The sequence below is a fragment of the Bombus terrestris genome, chromosome 9 (genome assembly GCF_910591885.1).
Source record: "Bombus terrestris chromosome 9, iyBomTerr1.2, whole genome shotgun sequence".
NCBI lineage: Eukaryota > Metazoa > Arthropoda > Insecta > Hymenoptera > Apidae > Bombus > Bombus terrestris.
In genome coordinates this window covers 256732-275772 of record NC_063277.1, presented here as the reverse complement: position 1 = coordinate 275772, position 19041 = coordinate 256732, and the positions used below count along the sequence as shown (strand labels likewise).

At 32.9% G+C, this 19041-nt stretch overlaps 2 protein-coding genes across 12 annotated transcripts in view; one reads left to right on the top strand and one right to left on the bottom strand.

Annotated features, from left to right (window-relative positions):
* Positions 1-110: 110 nt before the first annotated feature.
* Positions 111-13453, top strand: LOC100648867. 3 transcript variants are annotated; one of them, XM_003397440.4, is made up of 9 exons: positions 111-186; positions 8694-8759; positions 9146-9278; positions 9575-9705; positions 9802-9911; positions 10469-10614; positions 10932-11130; positions 11210-11326; positions 12170-13453. In XM_003397440.4, the coding sequence occupies exons 2-9, from the start codon at positions 8700-8702 to the stop codon at positions 12285-12287; spliced, it is 1014 nt and encodes a 337-aa protein (XP_003397488.1). In that variant the 5' UTR covers positions 111-186; positions 8694-8699; the 3' UTR covers positions 12288-13453. The 3 variants fall into 3 exon arrangements, with proteins under 3 accessions (XP_003397488.1, XP_012167003.1, XP_012167001.1); XM_012311613.3 differs by lacking the exon at positions 111-186 and adding an exon at positions 8333-8540; XM_012311611.3 differs by lacking the exon at positions 111-186 and adding an exon at positions 8333-8622.
* The window catches only part of LOC100648983 (regulator of G-protein signaling 9), a 53593-nt gene continuing 47638 nt past the window's right edge, over positions 13087-19041 (bottom strand). For all 9 annotated transcript variants that reach the window (XM_048408388.1, XM_048408386.1, XM_048408387.1 and 6 more), the window contains one exon: positions 13087-18953. In XM_048408388.1, the coding sequence (XP_048264345.1) occupies positions 18893-18953 (61 nt within the window). In that variant the 3' untranslated portion in view covers positions 13087-18892. The remainder of the gene's footprint in view (positions 18954-19041) is intronic.

The following is a 19041-nucleotide window of genomic DNA, read 5'->3' as shown; positions in this document are numbered from 1 at the left end:
CTAGAAACTACACCTGTTAGTCCTTTGCTCCCAAGAGCAAATTTATATTATACCGTTGGTGGTGGTGGTCAAGTTTTTCGGCTATGGCAACCCACGCTGTATCGTATGAGCTCTATTCGTTCGCGCCAACGCATTCGAGTCTGTTCGTTCGGCTGCGTTACATCGCGACCACTGTGCTGCCTCTCTGTACGTTTCATTCAATTATTCAAATTAACACACCTTGCACAAAAAATTCGAACGAATCGATTTCATTTCGTTTATCATTAAATAGTCTACGTTTCTCTCGTTTCGATGTTTCAACATTTCAACGTAGTGGATAGTTGAGAAAATTCGAAAGTGATTGTCGAATAGGAAATCTCTCCAAAGAACATCTCCCTTAATTTGGTAAACGAGTGACCTAGACAGTTTTCACCTATAGTTTGGCCATCGATATTAAAATTCCGATCACGCGTCCACCGGTAAGTATCCTCCCGTTCTTGCGGTACCGATTGCACGTTGCTTATTTTACGATCTGCACGAGTAATTTCACCCGGAAGAAAATGTCAAAACGGTTCCTCGCTATAAAATTCGAACATTCGAGTCGACGAACGTCGATGTCACTGGACAACCTGTTCGATGGAAAAGACGGCTCGTACGCGGGAAATACGAAAATTTCAATATCGACGAACAAAACTTTTTTCGAATATATTATATTATTCTGCAAAATTATTTGATAATTATGTCTGATGGCTGTACGTATAAGTATCTGTGTATCATTTGCTAATAATATTATTTTTTACCAGAAACATTTAACATTCGGTAACGTCCAATAAAGTGTCGTCTATCCTGTTTAAGAACTGCACGACCGAATTTTTTCTTTCCATTAACAAACTAAAATTCTCCATTAACTAAGAAAGCAATGTTTTTGGATTTCTATTTTATCTCTGACCTTGGCAGAAACCTTGATTGAAACCTGGACTGAAGAGAACCGTCGTTCCTTTCTCTCATTTTTGCTATTTTGTCCCGATTTCGATACCGTTTTGACGTTAAAATTAACTTAATGCAAAGATCAAAGGCAGACGCTTATCCGAGCAAAAATTATCTTTCTAGAATCATAAATTTCATATTTAAACGTGAAAATATGTTAATACGTGCTTAAAGTTTTATACATCTGGAATATGATATAAATTTTTCTATGACATACCACTCGGTTATTCGAAGGCGTACCTTACCTTTATACCTTTACGAAAGAATCATTGATCGAGTGATTTCAAATTCTCAAAGGATGAGCTGGAATTCATTGTTCGTCTCTATCTTTCGGTATCTTTTATCCACCGTCTATTGTCACCTGAAACAGTTGTTCCACGAGAGTTGCGTTCAATAAATATTCAAAAGTTTCCAGAAAAAGAAGACATTATTTACAACATTTTTACGCAATGCCAGGATTTTGTAAACGATTATAACAATGTTTTATCACGTGTAATAATTTTGTTAGGTGAGATTTTTTAAATTCAGTTAAGAAACCGCGTCGAGCATATTATGTTACTTGTAACATTGACGAATCCCTCCAATATTGTTTCAAAAATTAGAAGAAGTAGTTATGTCGATACATACAATGAATTTGATGAACTATATTATTATGCGATTAGAAAGTACAAATATGTATGTACTTGCCAAAATATGTGAATACTTATTGTTAAAATTAGTCTGGCGCATGAGAGAAAAGAGGGACAGCGTATTAAAGGGTAGGAAGTAATAATGGTAGTAAAACAAATATCATAATTATCGTTATTAATGAAACATCTGAGCGAATTGAAACGTAGCACATAACCATACAAAATTATATCGGCGATAAATCACACGATTCATACGTATATCCAAATTTTAGCCATCATCAACATTCAGCAATGTTTTCAATGCAAAAAGTCAATGTTTCTTTCAACAATCCTCCAACTTTTTCTTTTCTGTTATCTTTCGAACGTGCGAACACGCAAACGCTAAGGTTACGAGTGAAGATTTCGAATGTTCTTTCCACGATTCGATTACTATTCCATTTGCTCCAATTTCCATAACTCGGATTTATTATCTATCCGTACAAAATAACAGGTTTCGACAGTTTATCTTGCAACACTGATCAAATATCTTTTTCTTATTTTTTATTTCACAGATTTGAGAGAAAGCCATGATAAATGTGTAAACATAATATCGATATCGTATTAATATCGTATTAATATCGTAATACTTAAAGAGATCTAGGGAAAGATGTTCTTTTTTGTCTACTAGATTTTAGGCTGAAATTTTCGATAATAATTTAAATTGCTTTCGTTCTTCATAAGTCGTACAATGGGATAAGAAAAACATCAGGGTACTATTCGAGATTTTAAATTCTGTAAAAGTATACCAATATTATACTTGTTTATGACGATATACATAGATAATTTTTATAATTTACTTTATCGTGGATACAACTTATAGATGTGACAAGTTTGCCAAAGTTTTGTAGCTATTAAAAAATATGTGATTATTTGCGAAACGTTGAACGCAATTATCATATTTCTTCTAGTTACAAGACCAAAGACTAGATTAGTCCATCTTTTCATATATTAAGATAATTAAGTTTGTTTGTCTATATTTACATTCTTATTTTATATATATATATATATGTCGGAGATGAAAGAACACCGGAGCCTTCCCTTTGGAACTTTGGGAAGACCCTTTAGTATTATAATCTAGATTCCACCATAGCCGTATTAAGAAATTGTTGTCATTCGATCTGACTGTATTTATTTGAGATTTATGATTGCCGCGGTCAAGGGATGAGCGTTTTGTCTAACAAAGGCACGAAGTAACTCTATAGCTCTCCTTAAAAGAAATACTTGGGGCGATGCACGACAGTAAACATTTCAACGATTTCTGTCCCATGGCTCGCCACACGCAGACTTTGTCCTTCGAGTAAGACGATTACCAGATATCGACGCGTCTCCACAGTACATGTTCAGCTAGCCCGAGGACCCGCTATAAATCCAAAGATTTAACTAAAGTTCTTCAAACGGACAAACAGTCCCCGTTCCAACTACGGGAAAATAGGAGAAATCTATTTTTCTCACGAACGACGCTTCCCGCTAACACCCTTCCCTAACCACCAACATGGAAATTGATCAATTAACAGTAACGCCAATTTCCCTCACTTTCCGAACGAAGACTTTTCTCCACGAATCCGATGATCTCGTGCCCTTAGACAAACCCTATATAGTTTTCCTCGACAGCGTCACCGTGACGGAGAGTCACTCTTCTGTATGATATCAACAACGATTCAAGTAACTCTCAGATACGTAGTGATTGCTCTGTGCATTAACCTCGAGTACAACTTAGACACTCACGAAGGATAAAGTTCGGCATCCCGTTGATCGCAGATTCGTTATTGAGCCTAAGATCATTGTCATTAGCTTCTCGAGTATCTAATTATCGCGATTACTTGTCAAATTCTATCATAATCATATTTGCACTAGTAACTACCTCCTCTATTGCATAATGATAAGGTCTAATGCCAATGGGGATTCGGTTCACGCCCTTAATCCCAACTCTAATCTTAACGTCAACCCGATATATATATATATATGCATATATATATATGCATGTATGTCATTTGAAACTGTATACGAGATATTTTCAGTTTTCCAAATTTACTACATAGTTTTATATTGTATATTTAAATAAAAGTTATAAATGTTTTGATTTCTGAAAAGGTAGTTTTTTTGTAATATTAAAAAATAAATGTATTTTAGCTACGTTATCCGTTAACTTCTTTAATTTAGGCATCATTCCAAAACCAAAAGATATGAAGATATAATAGCTATATGTAAGTACCCATATACATGGTTTTCTTACAATTAGGACTTTCAAACCATTTTATAATATTACCTATCTTGTATAATATTTATGAATATAATACAATTGAGAAATAAAATTTAATTATAAACCTTTTTCTAGCCTTAATAAATTCGCCCTTGAAGAAGTCAAATTAAAGTCAAATTCTAGATCGAGTGTTGGTCGTAACGAAATACCGTAAGATGTTATTTATATGCATGTTTTTTTTCTTACCGAATTCGAAGTTTCGATAGTTTCATTATGTGTGCATACATGTGAAGAAAAAACGAAGAAACCGTTGAACCTGTCTTTTTTCTGAATGTACTTTTTAAATTGCCTGATAGAACTACATAAGTACGTATGTATATATGTATATATGTATATATTTATATATGTATATACATACATATATGTATGTTCACCCGGATCGATTCTAGTTGTCATGGCTTTCCTGTTTCGCTTCATGGTCCTTTTATTTTTCTTTGGTGTTGAAACAGTCATCAACCTGTTTTAACGCGTATATATTTCTTTTTCGTAACCTTAGTTTTACCATAATTTACAACGAACTTCGACAAGTTGCTTCCTCGAGATGTTTAAACTTATTTATTATATATCTCTATTATCTAACAATGAATCGTAATTACGTATACTCGATAATAAAATAAAATTGAAACTTTACAAAGTAGACGATTGTAATTACGTCATACTAGCTGTAATCATTCAGTTGCTCTCCGATCGAATCGTATTTTTTTATCGTTAAAAAAGTTTCTCAAGTTTGAGAAGAAAGCCGAAGAAATTATCGTTTGTGCGAGTGATTTCTCCTTTCGATTCATATTACTAATGTGTTTTTCTTATGTGTTTTTGTTTGTTGAAACGAAAGCAAGCTTAAATGATGCCCGATAGTGTTTATTTAAATAGTGGCATTAAACGATATATCCATTTATCGTGAAATATTTCACTGATGATTTTTTATTATACCGTACGATATGTATACCATTTACTGATATTGATTTGGTTTAAATGGTCGAGTAGAGGATGTTAGGTCCATAATAGTATGTATAACAAGATACAGTATCTTTAAAATTATTTTTCAATATACGACGAGATAGGATGCATTTTGATTGTCAGACGCGTGATTGGATCGGTTGGTAATCATTCAGAGATCTGAATCATTTGCTTCGAAAACTAATTGACTATACAATTTTTTTCATTGCTTTACTTTCTACGAAGACTTTTCGCAAGTTCGACTGTTCGAAACTCTATTATTCAGATAGTTGGTTACATTCGACGGGATGTAATTTCGTTTAAAAAATCACAAACAAAGTGACCAAAAATGATTTCTATCTTTATTATTATATGTATTAGTATATGTATACATTATGACTCGATAATGCATTATACATATTGCAATTATGCAATGGGGTAATTCTATTACTCGAGAGGCTCTGTATCCTCGAATTTTTTCATAGCTTTCAAACTATTTTATCGGATACCATCGTAATATTAATTAACCGTAGCAATCAAACTCGTTACTGTTTGCACACATAATTCTTTGTAGGATAATAAACGTTATATCGCATCGGCTGAGACATTGTATGCAACGTAGACATTAGAAAATTTTAACTGATTATTACTAGCAAACTTATAATATCCCTCCTAATTTGTTTTTTCTTTGTGTATTTATCGAAATATTTCCCAACTCTTCGATTATCTTTCGCCAGGAACAAAGAAGAGTACAATCGAGTTGAAAATAGCCAGCGAAAATAATTTACAAAGCAGTAACCTTAAATTGTCATTCAGCGACATGAAAAATATCCCAGGGTCCGATAAGAGACATAAGTTCCTTAAAAACGAATGAAAAAAAAGGCTGGTTAACCTTCGTCGTTTCGGAGAAAGGTGCCACACCGATTTATCTCAAGTCATCGAATTCCGTTGATAAAAGACAAACGTAACGATAAATTAATATTGAAATTGAAAGGTACTTTGCACGATTCCGTGTAAGGGCATCGATTTCATCATATGTGGATAGAAAAAGTTTTAATCACCAGTTATGCCGTTTATCATTATCTTTTTCAGATTGATACGTTTGATTATTTTATATTAAACCTGTCGTTACTTATAAATCTTAATAAAATCATGGTCTCTAACGTTTTTGAGTATTTTACATTTATTCTATCATTCTATCATTACGTATTATCGTGTTTTGTTCGCGTATGATTCGCAAGAAAGAGAGCATTGTTGTTCAATAATATAATATCGATGAATGTTAATTGCGCATAAATATGTATGTTATAACAAAGCTGGCAACACTTTTTAGATTATCCCATCTGTCGTCTTGTCTGTTTGAAATTACGATGTTATTGCTACGATATTTCCTTATAAAACGATTAAATTACATCCTATAATAGCAACAAAAGTATGCTTGTTCAACATTTATGATGTTTGATTTACCGTACTCTAGAAGGTATCGAATTTTAGATACGTGTGTATATAGATTTTAAACTCGACTATTAATTGTCGACATGTCGACTCGCAAAGATATTAACGTTCGATCGGCTTAATGTCAGTCTAAATTTATGTTAATTTCATTCGATATTTTAATTTAATGATCATCATGTACTATACGTACACGATGGTAGACACAGCTCTGATACCGTGGACATTAAATCTTTGAAAGACGTATTTTTCACCTGTACCTATGCGATTATTATTGTGCTGAATTATTATTTCTTACAACGAAATAACGAAATAGACGTTATAGAAGCGAATAAGCGTGTACGATAAAGTGATAATTAAAATTATTGTAGGAACATTTTGAATAACTTTTGTTCATACGTGTAACCGCTACTTGAGTTTAATTTCTAAGTTATGAAGCCATTTACGTTTTATAGTACATATATATAAATTCATTTTATAAATGTTTGTTCTGTAAATAACTTCTCAATGGCGGTAAGTATATTTGCCACATTTTTCAGCAATTGAAGATTAGAATAATGTGCAACATTTCATACAACAACCGATTTATAAAAAATGATTTCATTCTAACGTTACCAGAAACCACTCTCTGCCCCAACGCTCCAATCTACGCTGTGTACAACTCACTGATCCTCCTTTTATACGGTATTAAAAATGGTTGTCTCTCTCATCAATAGATTATATTCAGATTAGGTTATACAAAAACGTGGTTGCCTACTCCAGAATGTAACGATTTAGAATCTTAAAGATTTAAGATTTTTGCGAATACTTGGGAAACTAAACCCGAGCGGTAGTTATATATGTATAGTTGTTCAGAATGCTGACCTTGATAAAATATCTCGAAGTAATTGAAATAAAAATATTCGCAATAATTATCGACAAAACGAATATTAATAAAATTAATTTTTTACGAAATAAATGAAGGAAGTGAGAAAAAGTAGAAGTAGCGCAAATGAGAAAATCTTTGTTTTAAGAAAAGAACAGAAAAATTTATATGCTGCTAAATACGTATTCACGATGAAATATAAATGTTCATAAAGACATAATTCGTTAAAAGCTCGTCTAAGCATGATAATTAAAAGCAAATTTATCTCGTGTATGAGAAAAATCTACCTATCTACATTTTTCTATCAATCCCCTTGATTCATAAAATATTTTTTGATTTAAAAATGTCGATATCGCGATACGATAAACATTTCATTTCAATTGTAACTCAATCTGATTGGCGCTTCTCGCTATATACGCATATGTAGTAATATCTTGTATATTCTTACGAAAGATTTTTATTCCTACTACCAAATTCAAGGTCTAAACTTTATTCACAATCATCTCTACGACATTTATTTTTCCAGTGAAACATAAATAATCCCATTGTAAATCAAAATGGAATTTTACGGCATAATTAGAACTCTCGTTAACTAATTATCATATGTAAATAGACCTTCTTTGAAATTTCCCAACAGTTGAAATCTCTACACCTTCGCAACCCTAACCGTTTCGACGAATACAGTGCTAAGGACATCTTGCTTGATTCGTTAATACGGGTATTACGATCTACCAGCGCGATATCATATTATTGTTACATCATCATTGTTATCATTCCAATAGAAATTTGATTTTTTCGAAGAAAGAAACTTTGTTCTGGACTTTCGACTTGCCTCTGCATGTAGAATAATCATTTGTCCATGTGATCTGCTACAGTCTGTATATTTTAAGAACTTTGGCTAATTAAATTAGTAATTATGGTACATTTTCAACAGGAAGAGAGCCTAAGAGAGAGGAGGCGAGGGTGGGGAGGGGGATTAATGATTCATAATCATGACAGAATGATTCATAAATGCATCTAAATACTTCAGGAGGTAAATCTGCACACGAAAATACGGATGAAGTTGTCAAGCTCAATATTTTGAATAATTTTTTCCTATACGTAAGAATAGCAGCGTTGCGCGGCGGTCGGCGTTAGTTTGTGAGGTATACGCATACATATCCCGCCGCCCGACCTTAGTTTTCAAGCTGAGTTGGATTAGTGGTAGTATTAATCCGACAGTCACGCTGTGGAGATTTAATCCGGATTTAGATCGTGATGGCCATGCAATGGATCCATCTCATCCTACCCATCAGTTTGCGAAAGTGCTATTAAGAAATGTTTTTACCATAAAAAGGAAAGAAGGCGAAAATTTGGAACATTCGCTTTAATCGCCTATAACTCGAAAATTAAAGTACGTAGAATATATGTACTGTGTTCGCACGTCGTTTCTTACTTATTTTTCTATGGAGGTTTATTCCCTGAAGTATTGAAATGTATGAATCACCCTGTATGAAATAACGTTCTAAATAATTTTTTATTTTATGACCTGTAAATCTTATTTTAGGTGATCATGATTAACAGATATCGGTATCGCAATATATTTTTTGTACTATCCTGTTTCTTTCTTCAGGTAAGTTTCTTGTTCAGATATTGTTCAAACATTGTTCAGATACACGTGTGTACACATTTGTTCACATACGTATACGTATCTATACATATAATACCTGCCAATTCGTTTCATTTAACTCTTAAAAAAATTTAATCAATTAATATGAAAGTTTATTTCAATACGTTTATTTCAATCGATGATAATGCATATAAAAATTATGCGATTTTACTGCGCATGTGTTTCATATTTATTTCGCAACTAAATTCAATTCAATTTAATATCATAAAAATAAGTTTGTTTCATTTTGATATTGTATAATATTTTTAATATTTTGATATTTTATATTCCTCATTTTGTCTGTAATAAAACAGAAATATTTATAGTTATACAAAATAATGACTTTAAAGGTTCCGACTTGCATTTATGTAAACGGTCATGGACGTTTAATGGACCCACCTGCACGGAATAGTATGTGGCGTTTTGGATATCCGAATCCTGTAAATTACAATGACAATGAACTCTTCTGTGGAGGTTATGCAGGTTCGTCGTATTATAATGATTACCTTGTTCTGTTATAGCGGGTTGAGAGAGATCAACGGTATAGAATCCTGTTATACGTACACGATGAACGAATACATTGAAATTTATACCATATTACACAACGTTACGTTTAAGAGAAATTGAAGAGCTCGATGTAGAAACCGGTCAGTTGATCGCTTTTCAGAAAGATCGATTTTTCGCGTCGATTCAATATCGTTGCAACCACGAATTCCTTGTGACAATTGTTTGGCAAGCATTATCAGGTAATAATCAGATTATAATTATTATCTTTGCAGTGCAATGGGTGGAGAATAAAGGCCAGTGTGGAGTGTGCGGTGATGCTTATCACTTGAAAGAGCCGAGACCACACGAGGCGGGTGGCGAATACGCAAAGGGCACTATCGTTAGACATTACACGGTTGGTCAGGTAATTCCCTCTCTCTTTCTCTATGTCTCGAATGTTTTATTATAACGAAGCTAGATCGATCGATGACGGAGTCGAATATATCGTTCAAATCTATAGGACATCGACGTCGAGATCGAGCTTACAGCCAACCATTTAGGAAGATTTGAAATGTATCTTTGTCCAAATAACAATCCAAGGCACATAGCAAACCAAGAATGCTTTGATAGGTAATCAAAATCTTTTAACGATATTGACTTATCAGTACCAATTTGTAGAATAGGTATGTGAAAATGAATTAGTTAATAATTATCAATAAGATTAGGATATTACAACGATAACAATCGTCTTGCGTGGATAACTATGATAGGGGTTGAGCAAATTTTTGAAAAACATTTACATATACATGTTATACGAAATACGTACATTAATTTTATATTATTTTTACACTTGTATTTTTTATTGTATTCTTTGTTATTAATTATACAGCTTACAATATGCAATTACAATTAGACTGTAATATACTTAAAATCTACGATGCTCATTTTCCTACATTTTCATATTTTATTTTAACTGCTTGCCGATATGTTTTAGGTATAGTTGCGTTTTATTAATGTACTAGATGCTACTACATTATACTAGATTGGCAACATCTTCATCGATAGTAACAGTTACTAAGTAACAGTAAAGTCTTTACAAATTTCACATTAGGACATAATATCTATAATCATATTACGATTGCCTTCTTTTAAAAGTCTGATACTGTATACGAAACATGTTGTTTAAGATATCCGTTATATATATCCGGAACCCGAGACGTCCGATTTGAGATACCTCCAGACACTGAAAGAAAAGCTATATTTCGATATAAGGTAACTTTACCACCGTATGTTACCTGTACGCAGTGTGTGATACAATGGAACTATTACACTGGTTTGTATTTCTATATTTTACATAAATATTTGCTTACGTCAGTTTCATTATACCTACTTATAATTAGTTCTAGTGCAATTATATACTATCCTCCGAATTTGAGGAAAAACTATTTGAACCTATCTATAGTGTATATATGTATATGTATGTATGGCAAAAATCAGTATATTTAAAAGTCTCATTTGTTTTTAAAATGTAATAGCACCGTGTTCCGGTATTTGAGTAACGTCGAGAACGTAGATTTTTATTCGTTAGCAACCGATTAATTGATTTTGAAATCTATGAATATTACGAATGCTATTATACATACACATTAGGTAATATGTGGGGCACCTGTGAAAATGGAACCGAAGCTAACGGATGTGGAAGACCAGAGACGTTTCGAAATTGCGCTGATGTGAGCATCGTTACTAGCACAGCCGGAGTACCGCCTCTCTTTGTACAGCAGGACAATCCCTTTTTGCTCTATTACAAAGACTATCGTTCTCCAAATAACATATTTCCGCTTGTCGTTAGGTAATCACAGTATTTTTTTAATCGGGTAGATCTGCAATTAACAGATGCAAAATTTATTAACCGGTCGTTTCAATTGTAGATCTCAAGTATGCATGTCCACTCTTCTTTATCGGCGTATACCAGGAATGAATGACTGGTGTCAAACCAACTGTCTTCGCTATCCGCCAAATTGTCCAGCAGCTATTTGTCAATGCCCGTAAGTTATCGCGAACGAGTCTCGTACATATAATAATTACACATTTTCTGGTGAAATAATAGTTCGGCATACTTAAATCAAGAATTTCATCTTAACTGGAGTACCTCGTTGCTGGCCACTTTGTAATAATTATGCGACGATCGTGTTTGATAATTTCTCAACAAATGTTCGCAACTTTTTCATTTCCTTACTTATCTTCTTTCCATGTACAGGCTGTAAGCAAATTATTTGTCAAGACCACCGTAACGTTATTTTACATTAGTTTGGTTACTGATTATTACATATTCTGCGTACTGACGTGCACACACATCTGCAAAAAAAAGCAGCCACTCCTCATAAATTATTGCTCCTCGTGAAGCGAGTAGAATATGACGCAGTAAACAAAATTTGACTCGATATCTGAAGATAAAGGTCAATTTCGCGGCTACTTCTTCCGTAGATCCTCATCGATCCAATGGTGTAAAATAATGGTCTGACAAATAATTTTTTTACATGTTGCACATACGTAGGTATGTATCGTCCTGGAATATGTTGCAAACACTGTCTTATAAAAACCAGTCTTTTAACCAAGTATACTATTCAGCTTAAAATATTAAGTCAAACCAATTCAGTCAATAGCATATATATAAATGTGCATATTTTTATTATGCACAGTTTTGTCAACTTAATACATGGTATTTACATTTTCCATTTGTATCAAAGAAATTTATTTTATTCTATACCGTGATGATTCGTGCGCTCGTCGATACTCCCTTGGTTTATTTAACAAAGAACAGCTAGTTTATCGACAAGAGAAATTTTATTAAAAAATTCATAAAAAATTGCATTCTTTGTTTCTAACAGGGAATTGTGTGATGCGATTGGAGATATTGCTGGCAAAGATGGTGCAAGCGTTTATTGCATGGATAAGTGTTTAGTATACCCTTCCAATTGCCCCTCTCAACGTTGTCGCTGTTATTAAGCAAATTTCAGTTACGCGTAGACAACTTGGTGCGTAAGCGATTGTATCGTGAAGCTTTAGCTCGACGATTCGACGATTCGACGATTAACGATTAACAAAATGATTGTAACTCGATAATGTTTATCAATTTTGGCAGAAATAACTAGAACACCGTTATGTCCATATTTGACGTTTATCGTCGAATGAGAAACTTAACTAAACAATTGTAAATGATGACGCAGAAATGATATCTATGTCGTAATTTTATCGAATTTGACATTTGATTATGTATAGAAATATGACTGATATTTATCGAAAAACTGCCACACCGTCCACGGGAGCTATTCCATTTACTTTGTAACGATCTAGCGTTAATGCTTGGTAATTCTAATAATCTCTTGATAATCTTTCCCACTTGTGTTTTACGCGATGAATAAATATTTACATAATGTTTGGTCCTGTTATATAATATTATTGAAAATATACATAATATTTATTAGAATAAGGAGTAAAAAAGAAAAATTACTTGCTCCGTTACAATATTGTGCGTTATCATTATCGTTAGTATTGTTAGTTTCATTTGTATTTTTATTATTATTCGTTTATTTAGCATTAAATAATTAAACTCGTTATGTATGAAATTACAAATATACGACATATCCTATAGGCATGATTAAAAAAACTTGTACGACTACTTTTAAGATTAATCTTTATTTCGAAGAAGAGACGAAAAGCTTGGAAACTTGTCACTACCCTCGATTGTTCTCGATAAAAAAGATAAAATAGGAGAGATGTTAGGAATATTCAAGAGAACACAGACTTTAATCTCACTATAGTATATTTAGTATTAGGACATTCTATTGACAGCTTAAAATATTACGCATGTATCACATATTATATATGTAACGAATAACATCCTCTTTGCTTTTATGTATACGCATGCATATGCGTGTATACGCATACATACCTTCGTACGCGTAAATGCAGTTACATTTAACGAAACGATCATTTATTTAAATACATGTGGCAAATGTTCTCAATGCAACAGCTCCCTTCACGCACATTATATGTATATTTGCGCACTTGTGTACACATCGCATTGTGTCAACTGAATTTCGATTTTACAGTGAAAACTTGTAATTCATATCGGCCTCGATTAATATCAACAATATATTTCGTCGATTCAACGCTGTACGTCTTTTTCCAGGTTTATACATTATTAATACTTTACAAAACTACATATATACACTAAAGCCTTTTATATTCTCTATAATACGTCTTCAAGTGTCTAAATATGTAGTAACATGTTTGATCTGTTTCATTCTTTTGCATGTACTTTAATATATATGTAATTGGATTAGCAATTGGATAGTTAATCAGTGAACAATAGTGTGTTCAACGTGTTAATATAACTTTAAAATAAGTTGTGATAGACGCATCGCAAGTCGCTAACACAACTTATTTAATATAAGGGTCGTCATACTTCGTTTTCCATCGTTTACATATACATTCTAACATATCGTTTAAGCAACTATCTAACTTAGAATGCAATGAAACCCGTACTCGGATTCTATTCTCGAGAAACCTTTTTCCATTCTATTCTGCGTTAATATCCACAATTTTTATTATTTCTCAATTGTAGAAACTTTCAAAACCAATACGTATATACAGAGTTTCATACTGACATTTATTCGATCGATCCTTCCTTTACCTCTTGTTACTTTTATTTTCATTTTTCATCACGAATCCTTCTAATTATTAAGACCAGTATAGACAACGCACTGTTCTCGAAAGGTTATTTTTAATCTTTCTTTGTCTATACGCGATGTACGGTATAATTCATTATCAAGTACCACGACACGGAAACAATCCTTAAAATACAAAAACATATCGGAACGCGTTCCGAATGCAATCTTATTCGATCTCTTAAAATTTCTCAAAGTTTCACCTATGTTTTGCGTTTCATTTCTAATATTTCGAATTAAAATTTCCTTTAAATTATTGTTATAAAAAAACGTGTATTCTATCCAATTAAAACGATCTTTTCCTTCGTATCAATGATAAAAGAACAGCATATCGTTGAATAAATGTTATCGGTGCGATGAGAACGTCCCTACGCTAGTTTCTCAATTCTAGTAACAATATAGTTTACTAGATACGCGTGTTTAGCACAATCGTTAAAATGACGTGAAGATGGATCGATCTAATACAAAATACTGATGAAACATCTCGGGACATATCAAGGATCGCTGAAATCTTGAATCGATCACCCCTTTTTTCACCTATATCGCTTAATTATCTTCTTCGTCCTTGTCGATGTATTCTTTTATTATTACTTTGCTTTATTCTTTTTATCAAAACGATGAGACACAATACTAGTTATTCTAAAACTTAATTAGTCTTAGAATTCGCAACATGTATTTTCGAAGGAGGGGTGAGTTTCAGGTACATTTTCAGTCTTTTCCTGGTAAACATGGCTCATTCTTATCTAGTTGTCTATCAAATATTAAACAATTGAGAGAGAAATCGTCGCAAACTCTTAAACTTTGTCATTTTAATAATCGGCTTTTACTTCCAAATATATATATAGTTCCAATAATCGATAATTGATAATCGAATCGAATCGAATAAATCTCTATTTTCTGGTGAACGCCAATTTCATTTTCTTAAATAACTCATAAAAAATATTTACTGTTTGGGTCAGGTCTAGATCATATTTGAGTCAGGCTTACCCGTAAATTACGCTATACTTTAAGTTATATTTGTACTATTGGCGAATCTAAAACTGGGGAAGAAACAAAAACCGATGAAACAAACATGTGATTGTTTCGCTTTGCACGTGATTAAGAAAATCGAATTGTAAGTAAATTTAAATCGACTGGAGATCAAGGTAATTCTTTCACTAGAGACTCTAATAGGAGAAATCGCCATTGTTTCGGCACGATCGCTGTATGTGTGCTGCATGTGTGTTGTACGTGAGAATTGAAAATAAGAGTATGAAATTAAGAATGATTCCAAACTAATCACACATACACGATACAGGTGGCAACATCTTTAACGTTCAAACATGTTCGATAAGCGGCTTCTTCCTTTATTAACGCCTCTCACGAGAGCATCGTTTTAATCAGTGTTAAATAAAATACAATGAGCAACATAATCTGCGCGCTATAACCAATTAAAAAATAGTATTTCTTCCTTTTGATTCTCTGTTTCTGCTTTTCTTTGTCCGAAAACTTGACGGTCATTCGACAATCAAATCCCTATTATATCGCACAAGGTAATTTGCATGACAGTTAACGACGACACCTTACCGTTAGCTTAGAATAGGAAATACAATGGTGAGCTATCATGCTGAAATTTTGTATGTACTTGCTAACGAGCATCGGTGTACTCGCATACAACTGGATTTTGAAATATCTCTTGCGCTATGTCTAAAATATAGATTATAAATGATTAGTGCCTTTAAAAAACAATAACGAATTATACGAAATATTTGGTAAAAATTTACCCAACGATACATATCGATGTTTATTTTTAAAATAATAATATCAAAATAACTATCGATCGCTATAGCTTGTTGTACTTTGCTGTCGTTTATGAACACTGTCTTTTCATTCGTAATACTGAGATATTATCATTGCTACGCGACGCGCGCGTTGCGTTGTGTCGCGTCGTATGTAGTCGCTAATGAAAAAATAATCGCCAACCGATACACACACTGATTCGTTACCGTGACATTTTTATTTCTCGATTAAATTTTTCATTTGACCAATCAATACAAAAACATACGTTGTTAACATACATAGAAAAGAAAACGTGAAATCAGATGGCGCTTAGAGATTCAGGACGCACAACGATCCTTTCGATTGCCCCTTATACAATGACGACGACGAGTGAGTTAGTTAAACGATAGCGAGTAGAACTATCTATGACCTGTGATTAAAATTCTAACGACGGAACGATAATGCGTTATGTATTATGTGTATAAAATGTCTCTGCAAAAAGAGAACAAAAATAGCTTTTGGTTCGTTTCGAAGCTTATCTGTTATAATAATTGTTGCATGCTTCGCCGAACGAAATTCTTTTACAAGATGGTATATACTTACTTATGTGTAAGTCAAATCGGAATCGTCTCTATTTACGAGTCATTGGAGTTCGTAAATAAGATCCATTGTCAGTCATACGTTAAACCTATCTTTGCAAATTCCGCGACTAACAGAATAATCTCGGTACCTATACCGTATTCATTATGATTCGTATAATATATTCATTTCCACAAGGACTGTAACATGTTGTTTTTATCTAACTAATCAACTATGTAGTTTTCATAAGGACCTTTACAGTAGTTAAATTGAGCTCTTGAATTAACAGTACGATCGTCATGAATACGTTGTTACATTTCTTAAAACTAATCTCGAGTGCCCGAACTTTCTTTCGAAATTTATTACTATCGTTTCTAAACGAATGCTCGTCGCTACTTTAAATTTTATTCCATATATTCATGGAGTATGTACTTTCCATATATACGATATAACAAATACCTATTTATCGATAAAAAAAACATTCGTTTCAAACATGTAGCAAATAAATTAAAACTTTGTATATATATATATATATACACACATGTAGTATATGCAATAACGTGTGTATGTGTTTTAATAGCTGAAATTAATTTATATATTAAGAAATAATAAAATTCTATTACCGTTCGTTTACTATTTTAATTCGTATTTTCAGTTTCAATGTTTGTTCGATTCAAAAACGGAATTAACGATGGAATTCGTTAATACTTATTAAAAATAGTAGCACGATGTCTCGCATTCTTACGCCTTTATCTCGTATTGTGATTGTTAATCGAGTCTTTTTGTTACGTAATTTACAGGCAAATTAATATTTTCATTAATTATGTTACGTATTACGTAAAGTACGGGTGTTTTACCAAGTGTGCACTCTGTAAGATTATCTTCCTAAATTTTACGATACAACATTTCCATTATAGTATTTAACAACCAGTCGATTAAGTTTATTAAAGAAGGAAAATTGCGTCATCGAGTTCACGTGCAGTATGTAGTTTTGTTAAATTTTTCTTATATACTTGAGTTTAAGTTAATCGAATTGATTCGTGGGATCTGGGTACTAGGGCAGTAACAGTACCCAGAACCCAGTCATAGTATATACTTATAAATGATATTATGTAGATACAATAAATGACTACATTTCGAGAAAACCATTCTCCCTCCACCCCTCTTTCTCAAGAACAAGATTCGATATTCTCTGTAACAAACAAACGAATCGTTATTATTGCGCTCTCGTTTCAAGGTTCTTTTCTTCCCTATTTAATTTTAACTCGATCTAATTACGAACAGCAAGTAGTAACGATTTACAAATACACGTCAAGTATCTACGATCAAAGTCGAATAGCTTCGTTTTACCTGTACTTTTCAAAATTTAACCGTTAGCCAGCCGTTATATCGTAATATAAGGCCGTAAGCGGGCTAAAGTTACATTAAATACTTGTGATTCGACACTTATTACATATCGGATAAACGTATGACTAACACTTAGATTAAATGACAATCAACTGTCACAACATTCGAGTGATTTTATTAAGCGAAGCAATGTGATCTAAACCACTTGGATGTTTTATGGTAAATTTCTCACATTATACTACTTATTTAATACAATGATACACCACTATTGGAATTCAATCGTACGCGATCGTAAAATTTTTCTTTGGTAAGGAACGTTCGTTTATAGAAAATGATCAATCGTCTATAATAAATCAAATAAAGAACTTTTTACGGTTTATTAAGTTATCCGTAAGTAGCATTAAAGAAGTTTGCGAGCTAAGGGAGCGGTCAAAGGGCTCATGATCGACTAACTCCCATAGGACGCACCTTTGCATTTAATACTTTTGCGAAACAAATCGCTTTAGAGACTTTATCCTTTATTAAAAAATTCGTGTCATCTTGTCCACTATGTTTAGTTTCTTAATTGGCTAACATGTACCTATTAATTATATTTCATTGCATTCAGCAAAGTGACGTAACTCTATCTGTCGCAGCTCTTTAGTCAACAGATCGCACAACTTTCATGTAGATTATCGAATCGGAAACAGAAAACGAAATGATTCGTTCGAATTTACACAGATTGACGAGAAAATGAAATCGAGAATCTCACTGAATATACCTTTACGTTATGCTATTCCGAAATTGTACCGAAATTGTACCGAAATTATGCCGAAATTATATCGAAATTATCGTACCGAAATTCCAGACAAAACGGAATTCTTTACACATCACATCGTGCTGAGATCTCTATCGTTATTTACGCATTTGAGATTACTCTATTAGATTACTACCATAGAATTATGGTGGCGGTGCTTTATCGTTAGACGCACAAGTATCTTTCCTTTTGCTTATTTTCAATATTTTCGTTCTTTCCCATTAAGACGATTCCATATTTTCAATCTTTTCGGAATTGAAAATGATAAATCGAAAAATTCAAAAACATAATACTCGATATCTTGGATAGCTCGGGCACTCGAACTTGGCAAAAGTGAAGTAAAATGGAAATTGAAGTTGCGAATGTTTATATGTAAAATGTATGTTTAGTACCATACCAAGTTATAAATAACCTAAAGTTGCATATGTTTTCACATAGGGTGCATCCACTCTACAATTTTCCCTGAAACAAACGGTATAAATTGTATGAATTTTTCAACTACCCTTGATAAACATAACTCCTTAAGAAAAGAACAAAGATAAATAAATAA

Bases quoted from the DNA above. Each gene is read 5' to 3' on its own strand.
- LOC100648867 (XM_003397440.4), top strand. From the start codon at position 8,700: ATGATTAACAGATATCGGTATCGCAATATATTTTTTGTACTATCCTGT. The intron at 9,706-9,801 runs GTAATTCCCTCT...TCAAATCTATAG, and splicing joins GACATTACACGGTTGGTCAG to GACATCGACGTCGAGATCGA. The intron at 11,131-11,209 runs GTAATCACAGTA...TTTCAATTGTAG, and splicing joins ATATTTCCGCTTGTCGTTAG to ATCTCAAGTATGCATGTCCA.